A 22,752-nucleotide genomic window follows, 5' to 3' on the forward strand; every position below is an offset into this window, starting at 1 on the left:
AGCATTTTTGGATTAATAATAATAATAATAATAATAATAATAATAATAATTATTATTATTATTATTATTATTATTATTATTATAGAGAGAGAGAGTTAAATAGTATTTTGAAGGTGTTATGGAGATGTGTGAAACTTTTCAGGGGATGAATAGGGGAAGGACAAACATGGGAAATAGATCAAGTTGTATTGAGAACAAGATTGAGAAAATAGAGGGAACAGAGGATATAAGGAAAAAGATTAGATGGAAAATGAGATAAAAGATTGTCCAGTATAAACAGGTTGATGATGAGTACTCTTGTCTAATCCATGTAGTATGCCTCATCTTCTCATTATTTCTATCTTCCATGTAGTTGTGTTCTCTACATTATGCAGGCTGGCAAGCAGGATAAGATGTCTGAGCACCAGCAGCTGGAGAGGCTGCAAACCTTGTAAGCCCAGGTGCCAGCAGCTGGGAAGAGTGAGGCACCTAGGACCAGCACCTGGGCTGGAGGCTTCCGTATACATATATGGGATACTCCCAAAGGCTGTATGAATATATATGCAGCTATTCCACTGGTGGACTTCAGGGTTGATCAGCTGTTGCAGAGGAACTGCATCAGGCCGGCACTGTATTTCATGTTGCTACCAATGTTGTGTGTCTGTATGGGTGTCTTGAATGTGTGGCCAGACATAGAATAGAATCATAGAATCATAGAATCATGAAGGTTGGAAAAGACCTCCAAGATCATCTGGTCCAACAAACCTTTTACTACCAATGTCACTAAACCATGCCCCTAAGCATCAAGTCCAAGCTTTCCTTAAACACCCCCAGGGACAGTGACACCCCTACCTCATTTGACAGCCCATTCCAATGTCTGACTACTCCTTCTGAGAAAAAAAAATATCTCCTAATTTCTAACCTGAACCTCCCCTGGCACAACTTGAGGCCATTCCCTCTAGTCCTATCACTAATTATCTTCAAGAAGAGGCCAATCCTCAGCTCCCCACAACTTCCTTTCTGGTAGTTGTAGAGAGCAATAAGGTCTCCCCTGAGCCTCCTCTTCTCCAGACTTAAAAAAAAAAAACAGTTCCCTCAGCTGCTCCTCAAAGGACTTGTGTTCCAGGCCCTTCAGCAGCTTTGTAGCCCTTCTCTGGACATGCTCCAGGGCCTCAATGTCTTGTAGTGAGGGGCCCAAAACTGAAGACAGTACTTGAGGTGCAGCCTCACCAGAGCAACATACAAGGGGACGATCACCTCCCTGGTCCTGCTGGCTACACTACTCCTGATACAAGCCAGGATGTTGTTGGCCTTCTTGGCATACTGCCAGCTCAAGTTCAAGTGAGTATCAATCAGCAGCCCCAGATCCTTTTCCTCTGCACAGCTTTCAAGCCACTCTCCCCCAGGCTTGTATTGTTGCATGGGGTTGTAGCCAAAGTGCAGGACCCAGCACCTAACCATGTTGAACCTCATCCCTTTGGCCTCTGCCCATTGACCCATCCTGTCCAGGTCCCTCTGCAGGGCCTTCCTACCCTCCAGTAGATCAACACTTCCCTCCAACTTGGCGTCGTCTGCAAACTTACTGAGGGTGCACTCAATTTCCTCATCCAAACCTTCAATAAAGATATTAAAGAGGATGGGCCTCAATGCAAAACCCTGTGGAGCATTGCTGGTGGCCAGTCACCAGCTGGATTTCACTCTATTCACCACTACTTTCCAGGCCCAGCCATCTGGCTAGTTTTTAACCCAGCAAACAGTGTGTGTGCAACGTATGCATTTATGCTCACCTTTTGTGCAAACATACTCATCCTGACTTGCTGGCTGAAACCTGCACCATAGTGCTGCAGCAGCCTGTCTTCTGCCAAGATACCAGGTTTAGCTGCCTCTAGCAAAGACATCAAGAATGGAAGCAGAAACCATGTTTTTGAACAATCAGCAAAAAATTAGCTATTTAACTCAAATTGTTTGAATATTAAAATACTTGTAAATAGATAGGAATTCCTCTATGAGAAATGTGACAAAATGTTTAATTGAAACCGGCATTTCCAGGTTCTCATTGTTCTTTCCCAGTTTGAATAAAAAAGTTGTGATTGAAATAGATTGCAGAAATAAAACTATAAAACTGCAACAGTGACACATAAATGACAATAAAGGTTACATTTTCAATTCAGGAGTAGTTTATATAATCAGTCAATTCTCTACAAATTATATAAACTGATGGCAGTGTTTTGAGCCACGGAGAATTTATAAAGTGAACTAGGCTGTGATATACGTCTATTCCTATATTTAGACAGTGGAGAGTTTGGGAGTGAAGTTAGGTCACAAAGCACTGCAAATGATTAAGCTGGCACAAGCCCAGGTGGAGACTGTGTCCTACTGCAGAAGGAAGTATCCATACAACCCAATGTAGAGATTCTGTGTTTATGACAAATGAAGATGACTTCTCTGTGAGACCACCAAGAAACACAAGGAGTGATCTTACTACTACCTGTCCCTCATATATCTGTGTTGAACTATATCAAGACACTAACACATAAAGGTTGGGCCAGGGTCCAAGTGAAACAGAAGAGCCAGTGGATTTCAATTGTCTCAAACTAATTTAGACTTGTTCCATTTATCTTTCCCATTTGAGACATGAATTAAAATCTGCAAAGCAAACTTATTTTGTCAAACTAAAATAACTTATGTATGCTACATATAATTTGAATTAGGTAAAATTATTCAAAACTGTCTCAGCAGAAATGCTTTCATACATTCATATTGGCACTGTTTACATGGCTTTGGAATTTAATGTCTGGATGATTCATGTTTCTGAGGATGAGAGATAACAGAAAGCTTGAAAACGAAACCAAGAAATGAAAATATATAGTTATGGTTTCTGGCACCTGTCTGTGCCTTATTCTCATACCTCTCTGTTCATTGGTGCAGCTGAAGACTGTAGCCTTTTTATTTTTCACCTTAGAGTTATTTACCTTGGTGGATGATAATATTATGAGACAAAATAAGATAGTTTCATGAATTTGAAACTCAAGGCAGTGCTGAATTCTGAAATGTGTCATGTTCTGATTGGGGCCTGCCACTGACAATGGAAAAATGGTTTCTGAGGGCAATAAAGGTGCATGGCTGTTTTTGTTTGTTTGTTTGCTTACTACTTGCTTGTTTGTTTAAATTATACCAAGAATATCATGAAAACAAGTATAAAGTTATCTGGGGATGCTGCAGAAGAAGGAAATTGCTCATTCTTTAGCAGTGTCAAATCATTTATGCTTTGAGAATCTTACAACAACATTAATGCCCCTTTGGTTGTCCTAGCCACTTCAATAAGTGAGTGATGAGGGAATACATCAATTATAAATTACGTTTACCTAAAATAACTTTTTCTTCTCTTTGAAGTTGTTTATTGTTATACTTCATAGAATCATAAAATCATAGAATGGCTTGGGTTGGAAGGGACCTCAAAGATCATCTAGTTCCAACCCCCATGCCATAGGCAGGGACACCACCCACTAGATCAGGTTGCTCAGGGCCTCATCTAACTTTACAGTCTTGAAGACCACCAACAATGTTCAGATATATGTATCACATTTTCAGGAAGCATTCCAGAAAATATGAAGGCAACGGGTTTTCTCTTGGAGGAACTTGGTAGATACGGGAAACATTTATGGAGAGAATTTCAAAGGAATCTTATTCATGTGCAAGTGTCATTCTTCTAATATCTGTAATGAATATTATTGGTTATATCTGCCCATATCTATCTTTAATGAGTAACTGAAAATGGAACATGAGAGATCTCAATTTAAAAATAAACACACTTATCCAAGGTTAGCAAAAGAAAAGTATCTAATCATTCAGAAAGAAAAATACAAAAACTGTCATGGGATATACTTCATGTAGCTGCTTAGCAGATGAACAGAAGAATCTAACAGCATTTGAGACTAAACTGAATGATATGTCTTCCCCTAGTTTCAGTTGAAAATTGTAGGCTGTACTTGTATTCATCAAGCAAAGAGAGGGAACAAGAGAGAAGCCATTCAGCATCTTCTTTGTTTCCAATAAAGCTTTAGGTTTTAGAAGTATAAAAGAAGGTAGATTGCATTCACAAAATAAATGATTTTGTGGTACAAATATTCCATTATTTGATGACCTTCTGAGTCATTAGGATGGAGTAACACACAGTTGTTCCAAATGGTAGGCATCTTTTTAAGAGCCTCTAGCTTCAGTGACTAAACTTTTTTTTTTTTTTTTTTTAGTTTAGAAACAGTATTTTGCTTTAACTGTTCCCCCTCCCCCTCCTGCCATTGAAAAACAACAGCAACAATAAAAATAAACAACTAGGAAACAGACTTTTCATGAACAACAAGACATGGAGATTTGCAAAAAGGATCTGTGGTTCCTGGTGGACCCCACATTGAACATAAGCCTGCAATGTGCGCTTCCACGTAGAGGCCTAACAATATTCTTGTCTGCATTAGGCAAAGCATTGTCATTAAGAAGGTGTGGTGGTTTTACCGTGCTGGGCAGCTAAACCCCACAACCGCTCTCTCACTCCCCCTCCTTTAGATAAGGAGGGGGAGAAGTAAAGCAAAGAACAACTCACGGGTTGAGATAAGGATAATTTAATTAAAGGGAAATAATTATAATAATTAAATAAAGACTACCATGAAATAAACAATTTAACTAAGGGGAAATAAAAGGGAAAGGGGAAAAAGGGAGGAAAACAAACAAACAAAATAAATGGAAGCAATATGGAAGTGCAGAGGAAAGAAATTACTCTCTACTTCCCACAAATGAGCGATGATTGACCACGTCCTTGAAGCAAGGCCTCAACGCACGCAGCCGGTGTTCGAGAGGAGGACCGACGTCTTCTCAACGAGAGCCCACCCCCCCCCTCTTCTTCCTGTTTCCACCTTTTATTGCTGAGTGTGACACCACATGGTATGGAATATCCCTTTGATTGGTTTAGGTCAGCTGCCCTAGTGATGTTTCTCTCCTCACTTTTTTGCCCACCCCCTAGGAGGGTTAGAGAAAGGCCCAATGCTGTGCCACTGCTGCTCAGCAGTAGACACAACACTGGTGTGATAACACTGCTGTTCCAGCTACAAGTACAGAGTACGGCACTGAATGGGCTGCTGCCGGGAAAGTTAACATTCCAGCCAGACCCAGTACAGAAGGTGATCTTTCTCCTCTCTTCACCACTGGTAAATCCATGCCTGGAATATTGTAACCAGTGCTGAGTTCCCAAGTACAAGTGAGACATGGGGTGTACAGTGAAGGGCCACAAAGATGACTAAGGGACTAGAGCATTTCTCCTATAAGGAGAGATGGTTCAAGCACTAGGACTGTTCAGCCAGAAGGAGAACAACCAGGAGAAGAGAAAGCTTGGAGGATTCTAATCACCTGAAATGAGTGTACAAACAGGACAGAAACAGGCTCTTTTCAGTAGTGCTCAGTGCCAGAACAAGAGGCAATAAGTACAAACTGAAACACAAGATGATCCATCTGAGCATCAGGAAACACTTTATTCTGAGAATGAAAGAGCACTGACACAGTTGCTCAGAAAGATGGTGGAGTTGCTCCCCTTGGCAATTTTTGAAAGGTGTCCAGACATGCTTTTGGGCAAGTGGTTATAAGTGGTTATAAGTATTTCTGCTTGAGCAGTGGGATTGGACCAGATGACTTCCAGTGGTTCCTTCCAACCTCAACCATTCTGTGACTCTATGGTACTGCAAAAGGAACAAATGGGAATAATAAAACTCCATGAACTCATCATTTTCCAAGGAAGTTAGAGTACTACATTTCTATTATTCTGGCAAATGTTTCTAAGTAAGGTTTTAAATTTACTAGCCTTTGTGATCACATAATTGACAAAAAATAGTCAAGTGCTGAATCTCCTGAATTATAAGGAGGTAGTCTACCTAGAGGGGTTTAATGCTAAGGTGATATTTTCTTATTGAGGTGTGGAAAGCTAAGGGGATACTCACACATCTCTTCATAATTCGATCTCCTTTGGGAATATATATTGATCTACTGTAGAGAAAACATTTAGTGTCATTCTGACATGCTGTTGTGGTATAACCCGGCAGGCAGCTAAGCACAACACAGGCATTCATTCATTCTTTTCCTCCCGAGTGGAATGAGGTGGAAATGGAAGGGAAAATAATAATGATAAGAATAATAATTATACATATATGCATATGTAAATCAAGTGATGCACAATGCAGTTGCTCACCACCTGCTGACCAACGCCCAGCCAATCCCTAAGCAGTGGTCCCCCCACAGCCAACCTTTCCAGTTTTTATTGTCCTACATGACACCATATGGTATGGAATATCCCTTTGACCAGTTTGGGTCAGCAGTTCCGACTGTGTCCCCTCTCAACTTCTTGTGTATCCCTAGCCTCCTCACTGACAGAGCAGTATGAGAAGCTGAAAACTCCTTGGTTCATTGCAAGTACTGCACTGAAACAACTAAACGATCAGCTTGTTATCATCATTATTTTTCTCCTAAATCCAAAATATGGCACATGCTAGTCACTATGAAGAAAATTAACTCTATTCTAGCCAAAACCAGAGCATATGCATCTACTTTAGCACTTTTTGACATACTTGCCCCAAATTTCTTCACTAATGATCCCAGAAAGCCTCACTGAAATGAGTAGCTAACTTAGCACTAGATTTGTAAATAATATTAAATTAATAAATATACTATTACATTCAGACTAGTGGTGACCTGTTGTATTATCCAGATATACTCTGTACATTACAACGTCTTTTTGATAAATCCCGGAGCTTTTAACTAACTAATGTTTTACATCCTATTACCTGAAGGAATTCACATGCCATATATTTTTATAGCTGTTTTTAAAATGATTTCCCCACAGCGTATAACATGTAGGTATAGCATTATAGCATTATTAGATTTAAACAACAATATATATGATAATTTTCTTAAGTTCTCTTAAGTTCACATACTTTCTCTGATTAGTTTAACATTTGCTGAATCCCTACTACTCCTGTATGACTGATATATGCATAGATTCCCATAGTATAGGAGTATATATCGAAATATCCCTGAATTGTAAGAGTATGAGAATTTTCTTTTAATTTTATCTGCAAGAAATCTTTAATTTTAAACAAAACATTTTGGGAATAAATTGGATTATTTTATCTGATTGTTCCTTCAATTTCATGATCAGCAAAAGTTCTTAATATTGCCATAATTTTGCTCAAGCATGTTTTATTAAGAAAATGAGGTTTTATTAACATGTGGCAATCAATGTCAAGTTTATTACAGTTCCATAAAAGGCATAAGTTTCACTCAGACTTTAAAACAGACAGAGACAGTATAGAAAAGTCAATAATATAAAAGTTAATATGCATGTTGTTGGGTTTTTTTTTCTACCTTACTCACAAAATAATGTTTAAGATATAAAAATGCTAAAATCCAATTCCCCTTGAAATACAAACTAATTTGTATTTCATTTTTTGTTATCCACTACATCAATAAAAGGCTTTTCAGATCATTCAGTAGCTCTTCCTAATACAAATAAAGGTTTACTCTAATACAGACTTTGCACTTTCATGTTCTCATTTGATGCGGTTGGAGAGAAAGAACCTTGGGATGACAGCAAGTACCAATCATGTTAGATGAGGACAAAATGTGAAAGTTTTGTCTTCTGAGGAGGGAAGCAGGCACTAAAGCAGATCAATATTTCCTGGTATGACTAATTTGAACATATTAAAACAAACATCTTGCAGAGTGTTGTTATTCAAATAGTCCTGGAGGCTTGTGTGCAGTGGCTTATTTCATAATATCGTGTGTATAACGAGGTGACCCTTGAGCAAAGAAATCAGAGCTTATATAATTCAACTGAGGTCAACAACAATTTTTAAACTGGGTTGGCCCCCAGGGATGTGGAATCAGGAGATAATTTCTAAGGCGCAGAGGAAAATTTCAGCCATCCTCTGCCTGTCTCCCTCCACTTTTCTTCTCTCTTTGTCTGTTCCTGAACCACTACCCCAGCACTTACAGATCTCTTGGCTCTGGAAGGTTTATGTAAAAGGCAATTTGTGATTTCAGCTAACAGAATCAGGGATAGTGAGAGCCAGTCATCCCAGAGTTTTGGGAAAAACAAATAAGACAGAAAAACGTTAATCTTAAAGTTGTGTAAGAAGTTTGAAAAGTGCTATCTTGAACAATGTTTCAGAAGTCACAGGCTATCGAGGGCATCAGACTCTGCCACCAAGGGGACCTTACTGAGTGGTAGCAATTCTGGCTGTAGTACAGTACCCTGTCCTGACTCCTTCACCATGTGGCCCAAGACTTCAGTGATGTTTCCGAACAACCCCACATCTATCTAAAGGTGGTAAAATTGTTTGTGAGAAACTTAAGGCTCACAGAGAGCTTTTGGACCCACTGGCCAGAACACAAGAATTAGCTAATCAGAATTGACTTTTGGTTTTCTCTTGAATTAATTATTTTCTTTCCAGTTTTCAGATATCAGAATAACTCTAAGAGAAGTCATGAAAATGGTTTGAATTGTGTCTACAAAAGCATGTAGTACCTATTAAATAGAGTTTACAAAAGTTTTCCCTCAAAAAGGGAAGGATCATTTGTAGAAAGTGGGTATTGACATCAGTGGCCAAGTTTACAAAATGAAATTATGCAAATTTTAGGAGGAGTTGGAAATAAGGTAATGTTCTCAACACAGCTTGTATGATGAAGGGAAACTTATAAGAAATAAAGATTTTTTTTAATATATTTTTTAATGTTTTTTTCATCTTGTTTGCTGTTTGTTCTCTTCAGTTTGTGTACCCTGGTAAATAGGGTAATACTGTAATTTAACTCAGTATAAGAACCTAATCTCTATTAATGCAAGGCTTGAAATTTTTCTAATAATGATATTGAAAAGGTAAAAAATGAATTTTCTGCTATGATGTACATTGAGAGAAGGTGTCTGCTCTGTCCTCCTGTTGAAGGTTAGGCATGGTAAAGCACCAGAGTGGACAATGAACTGAGTCCCATTTTCCCTGTTTCTGTAAGTAAGAGGGATAAAGATGGATGCTGCTCTGGGTCAGCATACTGTATAGGTTCAGAGCAGAGCTCTGTTTGGTGAGGTGAAGGGGAGAATGATAATTATCTGTTTATACTAATATTGAATCCAAGAAAAAAGAGTAGTTTGATAAGAGTAATGTGTCCCATGTGTCCCAATTTAGACATCTACTTTATAAAGGAATAAAGTATCTAATTATTTAGGCAATTAATTCAAATATAAAGTATTTTAAGAGTTAAGATTTAGGAAAAACTATTCTTCTGTGTGCTCTCTTCTGGTTGTTTTGTTGTTGTTGTTTGTTTGTTTGTTTTTGTTTTTGTTTTTTTTCCTTGTGTCTCCTCTTCCTCCTTCTTCTGTTCTTTTCTCTCTGAAAAGTTGCCCAATAATTTAATTTTTGTTTGGATAAGCTGGATTTAAATTGATTTGTTGTTGTAAAGAAAAATCCATCTTCTTGGTTTCTGTAGTTATAATTTGTATATTTAACATTTTGGGTTTTCAGTGCTTGAAAATGTATTGAATGAAATAGGTAAATGAACAACTTCACTTATATGTAGAAATAGATTGTAGTATCTTTTACACTTCTGAACTGTTGTAACTAGCTCATCAGCCCTTTTTATTACCCCACTAAAAATAAATAAATAAATAAATAAATAAATAAATCATGTGAACCAACCAGACTGATTGAGAATAGTTAAAATCTGACATTAGACATGATAGAAAAACATATCTTTCTGAATAATAAGATTCTTAGTTTCTGACTCTTCCTATCCCACAGGATCTTGATTGTTACAACAGAAATCTGTAAAGATGGTTTGCATTGTTATTTTAGGCTCTTTTAAACTGAATGGTCCTACACAAATGTAACAAATAAAACAGAATTAGAGATAGTATACATCTGTGTGTATGGAAAATATATTATTAATATTGTAGCATTTGAATTTAACTGAATTCAGATGAAATACAGCTGTTACTGCTGTAAATATAGCCACACTTGGTAATGTGTTTGGTCTAGTTAATGGTAATTGTTGGAACAAATCTTATTAGTGATGTGTTGCTAGCAATTGCTAGTATTCTGTAATGATGCTCTTCATTATCTTTCTGTATCACTAATATAATCACTAAGTTTCATTCAAATTAATTGCTCTTTCTTCTCTTCTAGACTCAAAAGTTAGCGACTTGGTTGAGTCTCTAGAGAATTAACTGTGATAAAATATTGAAATTGATTGTGACTGGGAGACTTAAGCCTTATAGCATTTTTGTCACCTTCACCTTTTCTTTAGTTTATTTTTATATAGAAGTTATATTGGCTTTTAATTTGCTATGTTATCTTATAACATGTTATAACAAAGCTATGCACAAAATTGAATAAAACAGTAGGAATTTTCTTCCTTTTTCTTCCCTAGTGTAATCATCCATTATATTTTATATATATATGTTGTGCATATGTTACACTTCTCTATTGATAGTACTGATATCACATTGGACTAAGTGCAGGAACATACATATATATGTATAAATATATATAAATATATATATGGAATTAATATATTTTATTGAAACAATTGAACTTTTTGACAATACTACTATACTACTAAAGAATTTCTTATGGTGTTTAATTCTCTTTATTGTTTGTTTGTTTTTAGTTTTTGCTCTTTTTTTTTTTTTTTTTCTTCAAATAACTTGCTTATTGTAATGACGGGAAAAACAGAAAGTCTTCTGCATGTCTGCAGGACTTACCCCCAGGGGAACTGCACCTGCTACTTCCCTAAAGTGCCTGTACACCAATGCAGGGAGCATGGGAAATAAACAGGATGAGCTCGAGATCTGTGCTCAGTCGCGGGGCCACGATCTCATTGCGATCACTGAGATGTGGTGGGACAGCTCGCATGACTGGAACGCAGTCATGGAGGGCTATGTCCTTTTTAGGAAAGACAGGCTGGGGAAGCAAGGGGGTGGGGTTGTCCTTTATGTGAGGGAGCAATTAGAGTGTACCCAGCTCCAGATGGGGGAGGGTGAAGGACAAGTGGAGAGCTTGTGGGTAAGAATTAAGGGGTGGGCTGGTATGGGAGACATGGTGGTAGGGGTCTACTACAGGTCTCCAGATCAGGAGGAGGAAGTCAATGAGGCCTTCTACGAGCAGCTGCTAGTAGCCTCACGATCACGAGCGCTGGTCCTCATGGGGGACTTCAATTACCCAAACATCTGCTGGGTAAGCAACTCGGCCAGGCACGAGCAGTCCAAACGGTTCCTACAATGCGTTGAGGACAATTTTCTGATGCAGGTGGTGGAGGAGCTGACGAGGCGGGGGGTGCTCTTGGACCTCGTTCTTACCAACAGGGATGGCCTTGTTAGGGATGTGAAGGTTGGGGGCAGCTTGGGATGCAGTGACCATGAGATGGTGGAGTTACAGATGGAGCTAGGCAAAGGAAGTAAGGCTAAAAGTAGGATTGCTACCCTGGACTTCTGAAGAGCCAACATCGAGCTCTTCCAGGACCTGCTTGGGAGTATCTCATGGGATAGGTTGCTAGAAGGCAAGGGTGCTTGTGAGATCTGGACTACAGTTAAGCAGCACTTCTTCCATGCTCAGGATCGGTGCATCCTGAGGAATAGGAAATTTGGGAAGGGGGGCAGGAAACCCGCATGGATGAGCAAGGAGCTCATCAATAAGATCAAAAGGAAGAGGATGGTCTATGAAATGTGGAAAAAGGGCCTGTCCTCTTGGGATGAGTATAGATGTGTTGTCAGGGCCTGCAGGGACGCGACGAGGAAGGCTAAAGCCCACCTAGAGATGAGGCTTGCGAAAGAGATAAAGGATAATATTTTTTTTTTCAAGTATGTAAACAGCAAGAGGAAGACTAGGGATAATGTGGGTCCCTTGCAGAATGAGGGGTGTGTCCTGGTCACGGGAAACGCTGAGAGGGCAGAGATACTGAATGCTTTCTTTGCTTCAAGGACACTCCCCTGGGACTCCTCGACCCTGGCAATAGGACAAAGGGTCTGGGAAATGGAGGGCTCCCCCCTGGTGGACGTTGGAGTGGTTCTGGAGCATCTGAGTGGGCTCAACGCACACAAATCCATGGGTCCCAATGGGATGGATCTGTGTGTGCTAAGGGATCTGGCAGATGTGATCACCGAACTGCTCTCTATTATCTTTGAAAGGTCCTGGAGAACAGGTGAGGTACCTGAAGACTGGAGGATAGCCAATGTCACTCCAGTCTTCAAGAAGGGCAGGAAGGAGGATCCGGGAAACTACAGGCCAGTCAGTCTCACCTCTGTCCCTGGAAAGGTATTGGAGCAGCTTGTTCTGGATGCCGTCTCCAAGCAATTGGAAGAGAAGAAGGTTATGAGGAGTAGTTAGCATGGATTCATCAAGGGGAAGTCGTGTTCGACCAACCTCATTGCCTTCTATGATGGCATCACCATGGGAGGTAGATGGGGGGAGAGCGGTGGATGTCATCTACCTTGACTTTAGCAAGGCTTTCGATACTGTCTCCTATGACATCCTACTAGCAAAGCTGAGAAAGTGTGGGATAGATGAGTGGACGGCAAGGTGGGTTGAGAACTGGCTGGCTGGCCGAGCTCAGAGGGTGGTGATTGGAGGAGCAGAGTCTGGCTGGAGGCCTGTGACTAGCGGTGTTCCCCAGGGGTCGATGCTGGGTCCGGTCTTGTTCAACATCTTCATCGACGACCTTGGAGAGGGAATAATGTCTGCTCTCAGCAAGTATGCCGATGACACAAAGCTGGGAGGAGACAAAGCCAAAGGGGGAAAAAGACAATAATACAAAACAAAATAAAACAACAACAACAACAAAAAAACGTATATACTTTATATACTACATTTAATTAAACCTGAATGCATTATTTTTTCTATTTGATAATTTTGTTTTTCTATTATTTGACAAATAGTTTAATACAATGACCTTAGATATAATCTATGTGAGACTTACTTCTATTACTTAGTCAGTTATCTTCCGGAAAATTATCAAAATAGTAATCAGTAATGTTTTTCTATATCTTAGAAGTTAATTTGTGTTTTTTGTTGTTGTTGTTGTTTTGTTTTGTGTGTGTGTGTATTGCTTTCACTAGGTTCTCTTCTATTAAGAAATAAGAAATATTAAGAAATAAAGTGGAAATGCACGTGTATACTTCCCAGCACTCATCTAAAAGATGCTGTCAATTCAAGACAGCGAATGTCAATTAAAGTAGATAATAGGAACAGAGAAAGGAAAGGATATCTAAATGCTAGGAGGTTCTTTAGTATGAATGTTGACTTGAAGAAAACCTTTTAGTATTGTTATTGTTGGTGAATATGAATGCTAAAACATGGGTTACATAGGTAAATGACAAGTTTTACTCAAGTGGCTAACTTTTATTATCAATTTAATTAAGAAAAAAATATAGATAACAAAAATCACTGTAATTTCTTGAGCTGATGAATTAGCAACAGTCATATAACAATTTCAGTTGTTAGTAATTATTTCAAGTTTTGTTTTATAGAAATAGTTATTTGCTAATAAGTTTTTCAGGAAAAAAAAAAAGTTTACCTAATGAATTTAACAGTAAAAGTATTGCATGGATTCATCTGTTCATCTTGTTGTAGTTCCACTTAATTAAAGAGGATATAGCTTCATATACAGTAATTGGGAATCTAAGAGGGATATAAATTACCATTGCTTATTTTACCAAATTGCTTATTTTAGAAAATAGCAATTTGGATCAGGAATTAAGCAAGGTTATCAGGGTGTTGCTAGGACTGCTTTGTCACTGTCTGGAGAAGGAGGAGATTTTGTTACGTGACTGCATTTGTAACTGCTTAACAGATCTCATGTCTACATTTTTCTTTCCATTAAGACCTCCTCTTTTCTCATCTGTACATTTTTTTTATTATTATTTTTACAAGATATTTATGTCATTTTCTCCTCTTGCATAAATTTAACCATATTCTTTTAGAATATGTTCTGTGTAGAGATTTCCCACTTTCCACTCTCTCACACTCCCTCTATTATAGGTCTGAAGACTGAGGTATCCCTTATGATAGATATCCTATATAAATGCACACCTACAACAGTTTCAAAGCAACTAACATTAGTGAAATGAACTGGTGAAGTAAATGCCATTTCAAGCAGACAAATGAGTGAAAAGCAGGGGGCTTCTGCTCTTGTTTAAACTGATCCTTGTTATTCAGCACTCCATATGCTTTCACATATTCACAGATAATAAAAGGGTAAATCACTGATTCAGAGAAACTGTGGAAGCTAGGCATTAGAGCAACTACTGGAATATAATAGAAGTCATGGAGAATTAAGCCTTTTATAAACTTAAGTGTCGTATTGTTATTACAAGGTTCAATCACAGCATTGCTGCTACTGAGCTGTACAATTATTAGGATGTTGAATGGCTACAAAAACAAAAGACCTATAATATAATCATTATATTTACTACTGATTTAATAGTATATTATTATAGTTTTTACTATATAGTTTTTACTTTAATGTTTATAGACCAATAATACATAAATGACAAGTTAGGGTGAAAATGACTTCATGAGGAAGAAATATATACAGTTCTAGTAAGCCATTTGTGATGTATTCATAACTTGTTTAATTTTTACAGACTGAATTTTACCTAGGTAAAAAAGTAAAAACTTAGAGTTTTTAGACTGGTATTGTTTTGAAGTCTACTTGTGTAATGCGAAAGTTGTAGAGTTTGGACCACACTGGAGACTGAAAGAAAGTTGCATTTGTTCTTAATAGTGAATGTAAAAAAAGCTTCCATTGGGTTATAAAATTTCCTTAATCTCATGATGTAAGATTTCTTGTTTGCTTGTTAGTTTGATACGGTTCCTCTAGTAACAGACATATGGAAAATTTCCTTAGCTCTAACACACTAACATTTTTAAGCCTCTGCAGTATGCATGTTTGCCAGAGGGTTTTGCTGTGTGCTGCAGTTTCTGATAGCTGAAAGGCTCCATATCCACTGTATCCATGAAGATCCAGATATAATCAGCAAACTCACCTTCCTGTTCCCTGTCTTAATTCCTGCCTGGGGACTGTTCGAATTTTTTCTCTCACTTTTTCTGTGCTATGAAAACATTAACTTGTTTTTCTTTGTTCACGTTGTTTGTGTTGCTCTGCCTTTTATATCACTATTTTTGAGTTTTGTTTCATCCCAGTAGTCTTGGTTTATGACAGAGTACCAGATGAGTCGGACTGACAGTGCAGTTAGCATTTAAAGCCTCAGTAAGAAAGTTTGTGTCACCTAGGGGCATCCAGAGTGTGTGATTCCTTTGATGATACTTCGGGTTCTTTACAGAAAACTCTGTTAGGAAACTTAGTTGAAAAAGAAAACCCAAAACATTTCAATATCTTATACCAACGGTTTACTACATAATTACCTTAAAAGTCCACTCAATGTGTGCTTCTGTCTGTAGGATGCAGATAGAATAATAGGATCATAGGGTCATAGAATGGTTTGGGTTGGAAGGGACCTTAAAGATTATCTAATTCTAAACCCCTGCCATGGGCAGAGAAACTTTCCACTAGACCAGGTAACTCAAAACTCCATTCAGCCTAGCCTTAAATGCTTCCAAGAATGAGGCATCCATAAGTTCTCTCGGGCAACGTGTTCCAGTGCCTCACCACAATCGGTGTAAAGAATTTCTTCCTTATATCTAATGTATTAGATATATATAGATAACCTAGATGATATATAGAATCATCTAGGTTGGAAGAGACCTCCAAGATCATTGAGTCCAACCTCTGACCTAACACTAACAAGTCCTCCACTAAATCATATCACTAAGCTCTACATCTAAACATCTTTTAAAGACCTCCAAGTATGGTGTCTCCAGCAATTCCATGGGCAGCCCATTCCAATGCCTGACAACCCTTTCAGTAAAGAAGTTCTTCCGAATATCCAACCTAAAACACCCCTGGTGCAACTTTAGCTTGTTCCCCTTTGTCCTGTCACCAGGCACATGGGAGAATAGACCAACCCCCACCTCTTGACAGCCTCCTTTAAGGTACCTTTAGAGTGTGATAAGGTCGCCCCTGAGCCTTCTCTTTTCCAGACTGAACAATCCCAGCTCCCTCAGCCGCTCCTCGTAAGACTTATTTTCCAGACCCCTCACCAGCTTCGTCGCCCTTCTCTGGACTCTCTCGAGCACCTCGATGTTCTTCTTGTAGCGAGGGGCTGAAAACTGAACACAGTACTTGAGGTGCGGCCTCACCAGAGCTGAGTAAAGAGGGAAAGAGGGACAATCACTTTCCTAGCCCCGCTGGCCAGACTGTTTCTTATGCAATCTACTGCTGGCCTGCAGGTCCAAATCTACCTTTTTTTTTTAATTTACCTTTTTTTTTTTTAAAAAAAAAAGTTTAAAACCAAGGAGTTTAGTTTACTCCTTGTTCTATCACTTCACATCCTGATAAAATGTCCCTCTCCTGCTTTCTCAAAGACCCACTTTAGATACTGGAAGGCTGCTGTAAGGTCTCCCAAAGCCTTCTCCAGGCTGAATAATTGCAACTCCCTCAGTTGGAGTTACCTGTCTTCATAGGAGAGGTGCTCTATCTCTTTTATAATCTTCACGGCCCTCCTCTGGACTCATTCTAATACATCCATGACTCAAATCACAGATACATACATTTTTTGGTCATTAAATAATAACATCTTCACCGAATCACAAAATCAAAGAATAGTTGGAGTTAGAAAGGACCTCTGGAGGTCGTCTGGTCCAATCCCAATGTTCATCAGAGCACCACTCTTCTTTGGCTTTTCCATCCCTTGGGGGAGGAGATTATTGTCAATGAACCACCTGGACTACTTCTGTGCTGCTGTGTTGTCCCATCACCATATATCAAGTCAGTTGAAGTCCTTCATGAAGATCTAGGCCTGCAAATGTGAGGTTGCTTCTATCAGTCTGTACGTCAGGTGACCTGTAAACTGATAACTGCTATAACGCCACCCTTACCTCCTGTCTTCTCTTTAATCGTAACCCATAAACTCAGTGCTCTCCAGCTGCTCAATCACATAAAGGGAAACTCCCTCTCTTCCCAGCCTGTCCTTCCTAAAGATCTTGATCTCTCCATTGCAATACTCCAGTCATGTGGTGTCATCCCACCACATCTCTGTGATCCCATCAAGACTGTAGCCCTGCAACTGCACACAGATTGCTAACTCACTATGTTTATTTCCAATACTGTGGGCACTACTACACAAGCATGTTAGAGTGGCATCCTAGCGTGTTGACTACTTGCAAGGGTTTGGAGGATCCTCTTCAAACAATGATTTTAAACAATCTGAGACATCTCTAGAATACAAATTAGGCTTTTTGGATTCTTTCAGACCCAGAAGCCTAACTTGCATCTGGTAAAGGATAACCAGTTGCAATGGAAACTTGAATGTGCCTCAGAAGGAATGCTTGCTCTGGCATTTCTTATCACCATTATTGCAGAAAAGAATTGTTAGTAGACCAAACCAGAAACCAAAAATTTTGGCCATTTTCCTCTGAATACTGAAGGAAAGAAAAATAAATAAACAAATAAAATCCTTAGCTTGGTTCTTCAGAGAAATGGGATTACAGTTAAAAATTTCCCTGCTTGGTTGCTTTTCCAAACTTCTTCTAGGAATTTTAAAATAATGAGATAATATTTATTTGTGATAATATTTATAACAATATTTAAATGTGAAAATTAAATAGCCAATACCTCCCAGTATTTACTTTCTGTTATCCAATAGTATACTCCTCCCTTGACCCTTAAAGACAGATAGATGGATTGTTTAGACCTTCTCCAGATTTCCAAGTCTTTCAAGAACACAGAAAGAGAATATTACCAATTTGGGAAAGAAAAAAAATTACTTAGGTGATTTTCTATGATGTTCTCAAGCTACAAATAAATACTCCATAGAGTAGCTTTCTGGAGGAATAATCTAATGTACAGTACTGAACATGTGTTCATTGAAATGTCAAATGATTTTGAATTGCATGGAGAGGTAAGACTGGAGACTGAATCATGAGCAGGTTAAAAGCAGCAAAAGTGATCCATAATCAATGAATGCATTTTTTATTTTGCATAAAGCTTAAGTGTTATTTGATTTATAGAGATGGTTTCTTGAATGGAGTAGTAAATTGTAGTTATAGCTTCATTATAAGGAAGTAATTTTGTGACTGTTTTCCTTATATGTCTATGAATTAGTTAGAAAGCTAAGGGTTATTCAGTTCCAGAATTTATATTTCTAATAATATTCTCCAATTTGCTAGTTACTTCTATCTTTCTTTTTATGTTTATGTTTTCTCCATAAAATTGGACTGTAGAAGTTTTGTTTGTCTGTTTGCTTGTTTTGAATGAATTTACTTATTCCCTGTTCTTAAGCATTTCTGTCACTTTGCCTTGAAAAGAAACAGACATTAAGAAACAGGATATTAAGAAACAGATATTAAGAAATCTAAAGACAATGAGAAAATTTAGCCATCTTTGACATCTTGACATTTTTGATGCAAACAAGACTGTTCTAAATCAGCAATCGGCTCATAGAGTCTGAGAATGGAAATGAGAAAAGGAATGTTTTCTCAGTGCTCTCTGCAGGTTCCTCTTTCATCAGATCAGGGGTTAAACGCATTTACAAAACAGTAGGAGAGAAATCTTGTATCGTCACAGTGTGTTCCTAGAGAGTGTTCAACTTTATACATGCTCTTGCAGCCCACCTGGAATCTAAAATGCAAAATAAAATAAAATAAAATAAAAATCCTTTCAAGTAATTTTGTCTTTGACACTAATTATAGTGGATAGTGAAATGTGGGAAGCAAGACAATGTTTCCTAGTCTCCAGCTGTCTGGCATATCAGAAACAGAGGAAGTAACAAGTTTCAGGAAAGAGCCCAAACTAATGAAGGTTGTAGGTAATGCAGAAGTAATGTTTTGGCCTGGGAGTATGGGGAATGGAGGCTAAGGTTAAACAAGTCAGCAGTATGTAAGCTTAAAACACCCTTTATTCTGTTATCTTGTCAATGTATATATATATATATACATATATATATATATATGAGGGGTGGGGGACAGAAGGATGTAGCCTACCTCTTCTCAGTGGTTTGTGGGGACAGGACAAGGGGCAATGGCTGCAAGTTAGAGCACAGGAAGTTCCGCACTGACATGCGAAAGAACTTCTTCACGGTGAGGGTGACAGAGCATTGGAACAGGCTGCCTAGGGAGGTTGTGGAGTCTCCTTCTCTGGAGATATTCAAGGCCTGTCTGGATGCCTACCTGGGCAGCCTGCTCTGAGGAACCTGCTTTGGCAGGGGGGTTGGACCCGATGATCTTTCAAGGTCCCTTCCAGTTCTGTGATTCTGTGATTCTGTAACTGGATGGTTCATAAGACTCATCTTAATTAAAAGTTGACAAAAAGTTACCACTTCCACTTCAAAGCATGCTCGAGTCTGATGAGCACACATCTCATGGTGTGGTGTCTATGGCATGATCTGTTCATCCTTGGAAACTGTTGTAATGGTTTCTGTCAGCTGGTTGGTTATCTAGGATCACTGGTAAATACTTGTAGATTTTATTGTCTATTTTGTCCTCAAATATACAGCAAGGACAGTAAAGTTAGAAGGAGTTTGATAAAATGGAGAGAGAATCCTTCAGTAACAGAACAAGGCTAACACATTCTAAATATTGTAGATAGTGGCTGAGAAAGCAGTAAAATTATCATGAACCACTGCAGAATACATACAAATAAAATGTTTGATTTTCTATCTCTTGCTTGGGATGAAAATTATTACTTAAAATATAGCATGTACATTGATTTATTTTTTTTTTCATTTTAGACTTTTATTTCTATTTTTATTGCGTTACAGAAACTCAACTTACTGTATGAAAGTGTCGATTTCTCTGACGGTGGGTGAAAATGACACTGGACTCTGCTACAATTCAAAGATGAAATATTTTGAAAAAGCTGAACTTAGCAAAAGCAAGGAAATCTCATGCCCTGAAGTAGAGGATTTTTTATTTCCATTTAGGGAGCCAGAGATTCTATGGTATAAGGTAAGCAACCCAATAAGTTTTCACCTTCAACAAGCTATTACACAATGTTCTGATTTTTTTCATGATCAGAATATGATATGAAGCTTGGATTGTTTTAAAATCTGTTAAGAACAGACAACAGATTTGAGGATAGAAGAGAATGAATTAACTGACTGAGAGCAATTCAATTGCTTCCTTGGGTAAATTTTAGAGCTGATGTTTTCTTAATATCCATTTATAGATGTCACAAATAACATCTTTCTGCTAACAAATGAGCTGAAAAAGAAAACTGCTACCAGTCCAGGTTTATTTAATATGTTAACATAAAGCCACGAGAGCTACATATACAACAACTGCTTGTGCCATATCAGACTGAAGATTGTGTCTCTGGAAACTCAGACATAACAAATGCTTGGAAAAATATTACTAGAATAACTACACATAAAATTATCTGAATGAACGGCTTAAATTTGCAGCATAAAATTCAACAACAACAATAACAATAAATCCCTTCTAAACAGTTAGTCTTGATATATTTTGGTTTTACTTGCAACTATAGATGATTTCATAGTTTTTATCAATAGCTTTATTTCAATACTGTGTATTGATTCCTGTATCTTTACTTAAGGGTGAAATACCAGGAAACATGGCTACCTGTGGGCATCTTATAAGAACCGCTCTGAACAGCAGCTTGATTTCTGGGTTTCTTACCATTTGCAGGAAGTACTTAATACCTCAGTAATATAGTACATACAGTTTTACCCCCCCCCCCCCCCCCCAAAACAGTTCAATAAATCTGAAAATTAAATTCTGAGTATTGTACAAATATCTGTGTATAGAGGAACATCCTAGTATAACTACGTATAATTCTATTCTTTTTAAAGTCCAGTAATTTACCTGATAACTTATAAATTTTAATATAATACCATAGTCTGGTATATATATAATACCAGACTATGGTATCTTTATATATATATATATTTATATATATATATATATATATATATATGGTCTAGAAGGAATCTGGCTGAAGTAACTGACTTAACATATCTAAGATGAGAGGTATGTCACCAATTATTTGCTTACATTCATCTCTTATTTTGTGTGTATAAAAAACATACCAGAAGATTTATCAAATTTAAAATTTGATAAAAAAAATTATGTCTGGCTATTAAAATATATCAAAATATTAGCTTTTAAGGATTTGTTGACAGCAGTTATCTGAAAAAACTGAAACAGCCTCTAATATTTTAACATTAAAAACCAAGCCCATAATGCATAGACAATGATTATGCTAGGAAAATCAAGTAAAATACTCCCTGACAGTACATTAAAAGATAATGTCTTATGAAAAACATCAACCCTTTTCTTCTAATAACTTTGCTCAGACATGCAAAGACCTAGGGGAAAACAAACAAAGAAATGAACAAACAAACAAAAAACAAGGAAGTTATTTCAAGTATCATCAAAGTTACTCAGGTGAAAATTATCATGTCAAGGAGTCAAAAAAACATGCATGCAGAAAATGCCTCTGTTAATGCACAAATGATAATATTTTGAAAAATTTGAAATTCTGATTTTTTTTTCAGTTATGTAACTTACTTATTACTAAGAATTCAGATAATTTTGGTTCTAAGATACATACAGAAGAAGTTATCTAACATCATTTCTCCTTATTCCCAACTTCTTCTATTTCCCTACTTTTTTAATTGTAACTTTGTTTAAAATAAATAAACATGCAACCCTATCTACTTGTAATACAACAGTCATGTATCAAAGACATGAGTGTAATGAGAAGTAATTAAATGAAATAGAAATCCCTCAACAAACTAGTGTCAAAACCAAACCAATAAATAAATAAATAACACCAAATGAATATTTATTTATTTATTTATTTATTTCTTAACAGATAGAAAATATTATCTCAGTTTATAAAATTATATGGTCTATTTTTCTTTTTAACCAACACTTAACTGAACTGGATTTTGAGATTTTTAATGTACCTAAAGTTCAAAACTGTCCCTAGTTCTTGTCTAGCTTTCTTGGCTTTGAGTAGCACTGTCAATTTAAGTGTAAGAATATAGTCACTGAAGTGTTATGTTATCTTTAAACAGGAATGCAAGTCAAAGACATGGAGATCAAGTATTGTGTTTAAAAAGGACACACTTGTCATTCGTGAAGTTAGAGAGGATGACATTGGAAATTACACTTGTGAGGTAAAATATGGAATCTTTGTTGTCAGAAGAACTACGGAATTAACAGTTACAGGTAATCACAGGCTCTTACTATCTATTATATGCAGGAAAAAAATAATTTTGTGACTAAACAACCATTCTGTGATTACGTGATTTGAGTTGTGAATATCTGAATCATTATAACTACAGAAACCATTCTTGCACAAAACCTTGCTGTGCTTAGGCAGGAATGGTCAATCATCGTGGTTGTCCTGAATGCTTCACAATAGTATGTGTAATATTTTGATTAAGTCTGAGTTTTGGTGTATTGCAAAAACTTATAGATAGGCCATGTTTTTGAATGGAAAATATAGTCAAGGACTATAAGAAGAATAAGCTGAAGACAACTTCAGCAAGCATTAATTCTAGAAAAAAAATAATAAAAAAATCATGATTAATTTGTTGTTGTTGTTAAATGTCTTGGGACATGAGAGTAGTTATAACTATAACCCAATAACAGTAGGTCTGATTGCCCT

General features: G+C 37.4%; 1 protein-coding gene across 1 annotated transcript in view; it reads left to right on the forward strand.

Annotated features, from left to right (window-relative positions):
• Positions 1-22,752, forward strand: part of IL1RAPL1 (interleukin 1 receptor accessory protein like 1) — a gene marked incomplete at both ends in the record, with an annotated part of 689,353 nt that overhangs the window by 388,529 nt on the left and 278,072 nt on the right. Inside the window, 2 exons of the mRNA XM_084305975.1 lie at positions 19,877-20,063; positions 22,157-22,310. Of these exons, the coding sequence (XP_084162101.1) occupies positions 19,877-20,063; positions 22,157-22,310 (341 nt within the window). The remainder of the gene's footprint in view (positions 1-19,876; positions 20,064-22,156; positions 22,311-22,752) is intronic.

This window comes from Netta rufina (assembly GCF_964035555.1).
Source record: "Netta rufina genome assembly, chromosome: 1".
NCBI lineage: Eukaryota > Metazoa > Chordata > Aves > Anseriformes > Anatidae > Netta > Netta rufina.